This window comes from Ciconia boyciana, chromosome 24, assembly GCF_034638445.1.
Source record: "Ciconia boyciana chromosome 24, ASM3463844v1, whole genome shotgun sequence".
Classification (NCBI taxonomy): Eukaryota; Metazoa; Chordata; class Aves; order Ciconiiformes; family Ciconiidae; genus Ciconia; species Ciconia boyciana.
Window position 1 is genome coordinate 1,218,114 of NC_132957.1, and position 8,560 is coordinate 1,226,673.

The window sequence follows — 8,560 nt, forward strand, 5'->3', positions numbered from 1 at the left end:
CCTTTCCAAGTGGCAAGAGGCAGTTCTGCATGTGCGAGCGGGGGGGATGGGATGCACGAACATAATGGTACCGAGCAGCAAAAAGCAATAACAACAACAACAAAAAGCACTGCTGGCTCTTTTTCACGAGCATTTCTGCTTAATACTTGCTGATGCTGAAAAACCCAAGGTTTGAACGGCAAACACGAGTGGAGAAAATGAACAGCCTTGTTCCATTGCGCAACGAGCGCTTTCTACTTCTGCAAAAGAGGTGGTGCCCCCACCGCCACGCTCGGCAATCCCCAGCACGCCCCCGCACCCGGCCCCGCCGGGGGATGCCCTCCCCACCTCTCCCCTTCACCCGCCTCCGCCTGCTTCGAGAGATATTTCGAGACTGATGCAACACCTTCCTGCTCTCCCTCCCCAAGGCATTAAGGAGTCACAGACCCTTTTCCACACCGAGGCGAGCGGGGATGCTAAAGCAGGGTGATGCCGGAGAGGGGGGAACCCCGGGTTACCCCTCGCCTCAATACAGGCTCCAAATACACTTATCGCTTGCCAACTCCAGGAAGCGTTTTGGGTTTCTTTTCTTGCTGCCAGCTTGTTTTTCCACTGTGGTGTGGGCTGAAGCCGACCGGGTACGCTGCCTCGAGGAGCCCGGCACAAGTCATACGTGAAGTGCCGGCTGTCTTCGCTGGCGTATGTCACTCACAGGCAAAGTTCACCCACCCACTGCGAATTTCCTTTCTGCTTTTAAATGCTGCTTTAAAAATAAACGGGGGGGGGGAGGGAGGAGACGAGCCAGTGCTGGCACATACCGGAGGGACCAGGGCATCGAGGAGGGACCCAGGCATGAGCGTCTGAGGAACTGTAATTGGGTCATTACTTGGCCTTTGTTGGATTTGAATAATGTAGATTTAAACGGTTATGTAAAATCCCCCATCTTAAGTAGCTGTATTTGGTTTCTCAACTCCCATCTCCAGCCTCCCTGACAGCTGACAACAACTTCTGCGTACCCTCGTAGCTCAATTTCCACCTCTCCCAAATAATTTATTCTCCCTCCATTTCTCCCAGGTTAAAAGATGCAAATCCAGCACGTGAGAAGACCCAAATGCCCGCACCCACACCAGGGAGGTTATAGCTAAGAGACCTCACACTTTCAACAGCGAACTCATAAGCAAGGAAGGGAATTTGCCAGACACAGGTAACAATATCAAGCAGCATTTCATTTATTGTGTACGTCTACCAGTGCATCAGTGTTTTCAAATTAAATAGCTGTTTTCACTTCCTCCGCTCTTCCACCTTATGAACTCCAGGCTGAACCAACCTCAGGCCTGAACTCAAAACCTGAAATCTATTTTGCAGCATGGAAAGTATCCAGCTGTTAATTCAGGGAGAAGAGGGAATTGGACTCAATAAACATTGCCAGCAGGATATTTCATACACGTTCATTTAAGACAGACCTTCCTGACTACAGCCCCAAACGTCCACTGCAGCATAAAGTCAAACTTTATGACTGCTTCACTCTAAACAAAAGCAAGAGTTTTATCATGGAAACACAGGCGCTGTGCCTTGGCCGGAGCAGGGCGCAGGGCACGGCTTCAGCATCCTCCAGCACGTCAGAAGCAGCAGTGGCGAGGGCAGAAGGAGCTTGCTCGAGCCCTGCTTGCTGGTAACAGTTTGGCTTTCACCCCCAGTTCAGCGGCTGGAGCCATGAGGGCTGGCACGCAACGAGAGCGGTCGCTTGCGGAGAAATCAGACGGCAGGTCCTATGTGACTGCTCAAGCCCCTGCCCACCCTGCAACGTCTCATCGAGCTAGAAACCCACCCTGACAACTAGCATCCCCGCAGCATATGGTTAATACTCTGCTAATAATCATGGCTGTTAACAGCATTTCACTTCTGCCAGAGACCTAGGCTGGCACGCAGCCGCCTGCCTCTATCTAGCTTGGCAGGCGCGCTCTGCAGCACGGACAGGCCCCCAACCCCGTCCACATGCCTGTGCGGGCTGCTCCATCCCAGCTCTCCCCGTACTGTGCGGTGTCCCTGCCCTCCGAGCACCCCAGCCCAGCCAGGATACCTGCCCGCACCTTCCCACAACGCACCAACCCGGCAGCATGGCACGGCCGAGACACCGCCCGGGATAACCACAGTGAGTCCTCGCGGCCAAGCATCTCCCGACCGCGCAGACCAAAGGCAGCTCCTGCCGTACGCAGCCTGTGCGCGTCAGGCCAAGCTGCAAAGCCTGGCAACCACGGGCCAAAGGATAAGGCACCAAAACCCAAGCCTAATAAATAGGTTAAGCCAGCAACTCAAGTCTACAGGCAGGATGCTTTCTCGAAAGCTCTCCTCCAGATTTGCAAGCCCGTCCTGGACTACTGCCAGGGAGCGGTGGTGAAAGAAAGCTTACAAATTACCTGTACTTTGGGGCAATTATAAAAGGCAATTTGTTCAGAGGTAGAGGTGAGCACGCTGCCGTGCACACCCCAAAGCAGCGACCAGACTATGTAGCTGGGTGTTTGGCTCTGGCTCACTTAGATGCACGTTACAGATTCCTTTGATTTTCACCCTTATTGGCAAATTACATTGGCACACAGCTTTAGGCGAGCATTTTGCCACTCAATAACCACCCAATGCATTTATTTATTAAAGAAGGCACGAGTCTTTCTTTTCAGGACTGTAAGCCCAATTTATAGCATCTCACACAACACTGCCATTTACTGACCCCACGAACTCATGCCTGGCTATACAACCCCATTAGGGACAGACCTTAAAATTCACTCACTGCACAGCAAAACACACCACAGGGCTGGACCACAGACTACTGGGGCTGAACATATTTTCCCTAGAAAAAAGGAATCTAAATACTGATCTGAAGCAAATGCTTCCAGCTGCTCTGAATCTCTCTCTAGTGTTCCTTCCATCTACTCTCCTGGAGAGGATTAGTGGACCAATGCTCCACTCCTGCTTATTAAAAGAAAAATATAAACATACTTGAAAGAGTGAGCTTTGTGGTCAAAAAGCCTCCATCCCAACGACACAGGGAGAGCAACCCATGGAGCAGCCTCTTCAATGGACCCACACTGTGCACAACAAGCTCGCAATGCCAGGGTGAAGACTGCCTACTAGCTAGGAAGCTTTCCATTTTAGCTACTCATCCTTCAGGAGAGATGTTAATATTCCCTTTATGCAAACTCAGGAGAAGGGTGTGCGTGTGCAGAGATGAGGGTTTGTGAAACAGATCTGGCTCCAACCCAGACTGCGTCGGAGCCCATCGGCCAACTTATCCTGGAGGGAATGGCTTCGAATCACTTGCCGCTAAATGACATTTGCAGGCCCTGATCCTGCAAGCAGCCGCCCCCGGCGCCGCTGCTGAACGCATGAGCCTTACACGAACACAGAACAAGTTCTGGTCGTTCCTGGGTTTAAACCAACGTAAGAACGTTGGAATTGAACCCAAATTCAGCCGTTAGGTGTAGATTAATCTCCAAGGACAGAAACATTTGTGTACAGAGGGAACAGGTCAGGACCCCTCCAGGGAATACAGCTCTGAGCATGCAAATGAGAATCGTTCGTTAAATTTGAAAATAAGGTCTTGGGGTTTTTTTAGAGCTCTAAATAGTGAGTGGGATTTGATTTTTTCCTAAGGGGGGGAAGAAAAGCAAAGCAGGAGCCACCACAGCCCCGGCCAGGGAGCAGATTATGGGTTACTGACCCAAAATGCAGTTCCAAACCTGGCACTCTCCAGTGCAGGAGACGGAAAGCTCCAGGGCTCCTGCCAAGCCACAGGACCTCCGAGGTGAGAGAGGGACAAATAACCACGCACCGCTCCCCAGCAAGCCCTGAACATATTCCTGTTTTTAAATGCATACCGTCGCTGCGGTCCCCCTACCAACTGTAAAACATACTACTGTAAAAATACTTCGCTGGTAATTTAACAGAACCAGCGTCCCAACAGAAGCATGAAACTGGGAGAACTGGGCCTCTCCTCCTGCAGGGGAATTGCTCTTCGGTGGACTGAGAGACCCCACCATTGACCCCCCCTCCAGCGCGGAGCCCTGCCAGGACAGGTATGAGCCCCAGCTGTGTAAAAAGTTTTATTTCCCATTGCTTAACCCCAGGGCTCGGGTGCAGAAAAGTGGCCGAGCCTCAGCACTTCCCACAGGCGTAACAGGTACCGGGACAGCAGGTGCCCCTAGTTCTGCCACCACTTTCCCCCCCTTTACTCCCTTCTGCTCCAAGGGGCAAGAAAAGCAGCCCAGCGGGGCCGTGGGCTGGGTGACCCAGCACAGCCCAGAGCCACAGCGGCGACACTCATGGTTATTCCTCCTCGTGGAGCTGTTTTTCCTATCTTCACAGCACGTTTGCTTATCTAAAAAGCAAGACGCGCATTCCAAGTGCCATGAGGGTGCAGCACATGACAGAGGAACCCAACAGAAAGTTATTTTCTTTTGAACACAAGCTCTCCCCTTCGCAAGTCACCTGCCAACGACAGCCAGCACCAGTGCGGCAAGTGCAGAGCGTACGCTGCGTGGCACATCGCCGGCCCCGGACAGCAGCACAGACGGACGTGCCGGGGACTAACCCTCGCTCTGCTACGACTAGAAGGGACTTCTCCTCCCTCCAAGCTGTGCACACCCTTCTGGGGGAACTCTTAGGTCCTCTTTCTTTGAAAATAACCAGCTCCTAAATGCAGCTAAAGGTTTCCAGGGTAGAGAAGAGGAGAGTGTGGGGAACACAAGTGTCCAACTCCTGCAAAAATAATGTGCTGGAGAGCTTGGACACATTTCAAACTGTGACAAAATAACCTGTGGGAGCAAAAGTTTAATAGCCTGGATCTGGGGAGAGGAAAAAAGCCTGATTAATCAGCTACTGAAGTTACATCTTTGCATGGCTTCAGAAACAGTCACCCAGTTCACTTCGCAGTGAGCATTTAAACAGAGAACACACAATTCCGTTACATTTCCCCAGAATTTCCCATCCAAAAAAAACCCAGCCCACCTCTCTGTGCTCCCTGCAAGGAAACCATATACTTTTGAGGGGAAGGGGGGGAAGAGGAGGGGCAGAGGCTTTGCTTTAACTTGAAAATAAACAAGTTGCAGCACATGTGCATGCACACAAACACGGCACATCTGAAACCCATCATGTCCAATTTACAGGCTCACATTTCCTCCCCTCTGCAGCTCCAAAACACTGCACACAAGCAAAGCCCCAGGGCCTTTAAAGCCCCCCGGCCGCGCTCGCTTACCATACTGAAGTCCAGCAGGTCACTGAGCTCTTTGTCTGTCCCAACTGCAGCCATTCTCTGCTGCTGCTGATTCATACTCCCACAGACTCAACAGTGGCAGTCCTAGAGAAAGCGAGGGGGAGGGGAAAGAGATATTTTAATGACTAGAGCAAACTACCCACCCCATTGATGAATATTTTAAAAAGACAGAGCCAGAGAAAGAAAGGGGCGAGAAAAGAAAAATCCTTTTCGCGTCTCCAGCATCCAACTCCTCCGCTGAGAGCACAGTCGGAGTCCTCACATAGCACCCAGAGGCAGGAACAAGCGCTCTATTGACCAGACACACTTGTATGTTAGTTTTTTGCTGCCAATTCCACTAGTTCGGGCCAATTCTGTTTCTGGCGTGTGGCGAATGAAAAGGGGGGGGAAAAAAAAAAAAAAGAGTCAACTCATTTATCAAAGGGTTCAGGCAAGTTATCACTCAGGCGCTTGTCTGGCTCGGCTCGCCCCCTCTCCTTCCCCCACACTCGCTCCCCGCAGGAGGCTCTCTTGTCCTTGCCTAGTTTTGTTTAAAAAAAAGAAAAAAAGAAGAAGAAGAAAAAAAAAGGTCTGATCTTACGCCTCTTTTCTTCGGGTTGCCGAGCACCTGCAGCTGCTTTTTCAGGGGCTGAATTTGGGGATGCTCAGCCAGGCCATACCCGGCGAGGACTGAACCTCTCCGCTCCCAAAAGGGACTGGAAAAAAAAAAATTTTTGTTTTCGGAGGATTTTGCAAAAATAAAGCCCTCTAGGCAACCTTGCAAGATAGGTAAATATTATTCTTCCTAATTTTACAGATTATTTTTTTTAAAGGGAGATTGATCTTTTTGGCCAGCTCACTATGATAGAAAAATATTTCTTTGGGAGGGAGGAAGAGAGGCCTGGGATGAGATAAAAGATTCCCTTTTTTTGGGCTTTTTTTTTTTTTTTTAGGAACTCATTCATGGTTACAAAGGGCAGCTGGCCAATAAATTTAACTCATTAATCATAAGGTTTAAAAAAAAAAAGAGAGAGAAAAAAACCCAAAAAAACTCCATGCGATCCAAAGCGTTTGTAGGCTGTGCCGGCTCAGCCACCACATTTCAATGAAGTTTTAAAAAAAACACTGAAATCAGCCCAGCATGTAAAAACCCTTCGCCACTATAAAAAACAGCCAGGGGATTTTTTTTATTTTTTTTTTCCCCTCTTTCTTTTCTTTAAAAAGCCTTTTCTTTAAGTGTCATCAATGCATCTGCTCGGGATTTTTAAAGCAACTTTACCAACCTGCTGCCCCGGAGGGGTCGGGGGAGACGAGCTCGTCCCCGTCAGACCCCGGGGAGACCCCCGCGCCCCCGGTCGCTGCCGGGAAGGGGCCAGACGCATCCCCTCAGCGGCCCCCAAACCCCGCATCCCCCGAGGGGACCGGCAGCCCTCGCCAAGACCGCGGACAACTCGAACAATACGCGCTCACCGCCCCAAATTCCGTCCGGGCTTTTATTTCTATTCCCCCCCCGCCCCCAGCTCCTATTTTTAACTCCCAACCAGCCCCCGGGAAGCCAGCGCCCTGCCCCGGCCCGAGAAGGGCTTTATCCGCCCCGGCAGCACAAAGGCCGAGCAAAACTTGACCCGGCAGGAACAAGGGGCAGACGGGGGCCGCGGGGGCCCCGCCGCTGCCGGGCTAACGCGCAGCAGATGTCCGCCTCTCCCCCCCGTCCCGCTCGGGTTTCCTCCAGCGGGGCCCGGCGGCACCTTCTCGCCTCGGACAAAGGCTCGGCTGCCCCGAGCTGCCCCGGCTCCGGCTCCCTCAGCCCCCGGCGCGGCCTGCGCAGCCCGGCTGCTGCGGGACACGCGCGGGCCCGACCAGGCCGGACCGGGCCCAGCTAGGCCGGACCGGGCCGGACCAGGCCCGGCCAGGCCGGACGGGGCCTCGCTCGCCCCTTGCCAGGCCTGGGGTGCCGCCGGGCGGGGGGAAGCGGGCTGCCCCCCCGCCCTGCAGGGAGGAGGACGAAGCGGGTCACTGCCCTCCACCCGGCTGCCCCGGGCCGTGGGGAGGGGGGTCACGGCGGGCTGCCCCCGCCTAGAGCGGAGGGAGGAGGACGAAGCGGGCCCCGCAGTCCCTCCCTGCCGCGGGGAGGGAGGGGGGAAGCGGGCAGCCCCCCGCGCCCCGGGGGGAGGCCGAAGCAGCCCCCTCCCGCCGGGTCCCCCAACTTTTGCAGCGCCCCGACCCGGGAAGGGGGGCAGGGAACCCCCGGGGGCGGTGAAGGCGGGGGGGTGCCCGGCTGAAGTTCTCAGCGGGACGGGGGACCGGCCCCCGGCGGGAAGGGGAACCCCCCCCCAAGACGCTCCCGCACGCGTGGGGACCCCCCGGCACGCCTCGTCCGCTGCCCGCCCCCCCTTCCCCCGGCCCCGGCAAACTTTGCCGAGAGCCGCCGGCGCCGGGGACAATAGAGCCGAGCCCCGTCCCGTCCCGTCCCGCCGCTGCCGGCCCGGGGCAGCCCCGGCGCAGGGAGGGGGCCGGCGCCCGCAGTCCCGCAGCGGCTCCGGGAGCGGGGGGGGGGGGGGTGCTCTGCCGGGACCTCCAGCGCCCGCAGCACCGGGGCAGCGCGTCCGCATTTTACGATTTTATTTCTCTTCTCGTAACTGTTTTTTTTTTTTTTTTTTACCTGTTCCGGGGCAGGCGCGCACCCCCCGTGCGTGCGCGGGGGAGGGGAAGCGCATGAAGGTCCCGCGGGCGCGGAGGGCTGGGGGCGCGGCGGCGGCAGCGGGCGGGCGGCGGCCGCGGCGCCCAGGGCCGGCGGGCGGCGGCGGCGCCTATTGTTCTCGCGCCGCCGGCGGATACAATGTAGCGAAGCGGCGCGATCGCCCCGCACCGGGCGGCGCGTGCGCCCCGGCCCGCCCCGCGCCCCCGCCCCGCGTCCTAACGCTGCTGCTGCCGCCGCGGCCGCTCCGCCTCCCGCTGCTGCTGCTGCTGCTGCTGCGCCCGCCGGCCCCGCTGCCTCCGCATGGTCCCTCCGCGGCGGCGGCGGCGGCGGCGCGAGACGCGGCGCCCCCCACCGCACACACACCCCCCGCCTCCTCGCCTCACGCCCCGCCCCTGCGCGGCGGGGCGCCTCCCCCCCCCGCCGTATCCCTCCGCCTCCCGCACAGGCAGCAGGTGATGGGGCAGCGCTGCTCCTCCACACACACTCCCTGCTGCCGTGGGGGGGAGTGGGGCGGCACCTGTTGCGGCGGGACCGGCCCCGACGGCAGCGCGGGGGGAGGGGAGGGGGGGGCGGGGCGGAGGCGCCCCCCCCCCCGCGCCCCGAATGGGGAACTATGTTTCTTGGCGGAGGAGGAC

General features: G+C 56.5%; 1 protein-coding gene across 18 annotated transcripts in view; it reads right to left on the reverse strand.

Moving 5' to 3' along the window:
* Positions 1-8,254, reverse strand: part of TCF3 (transcription factor 3) — an 82,481-nt gene extending 74,227 nt beyond the window's left edge. For 12 of the 18 annotated variants that reach the window (XM_072845287.1, XM_072845291.1, XM_072845290.1 and 9 more), the window contains exons 1-2: positions 7,887-8,253; positions 5,228-5,329 (exon numbers count right to left, since the gene is read on the reverse strand). In XM_072845287.1, the coding sequence (XP_072701388.1) occupies positions 5,228-5,302 (75 nt within the window). In that variant the 5' untranslated portion in view covers positions 5,303-5,329; positions 7,887-8,253. Of the gene's footprint in view, positions 1-5,227; positions 5,330-5,825; positions 5,941-7,886 lie in introns of all 18 variants that reach the window. The other 6 variants (XM_072845286.1, XM_072845273.1, XM_072845274.1 and 3 more) reach the window with 2 other exon arrangements.
* Positions 8,255-8,560: the final 306 nt, after the last annotated feature.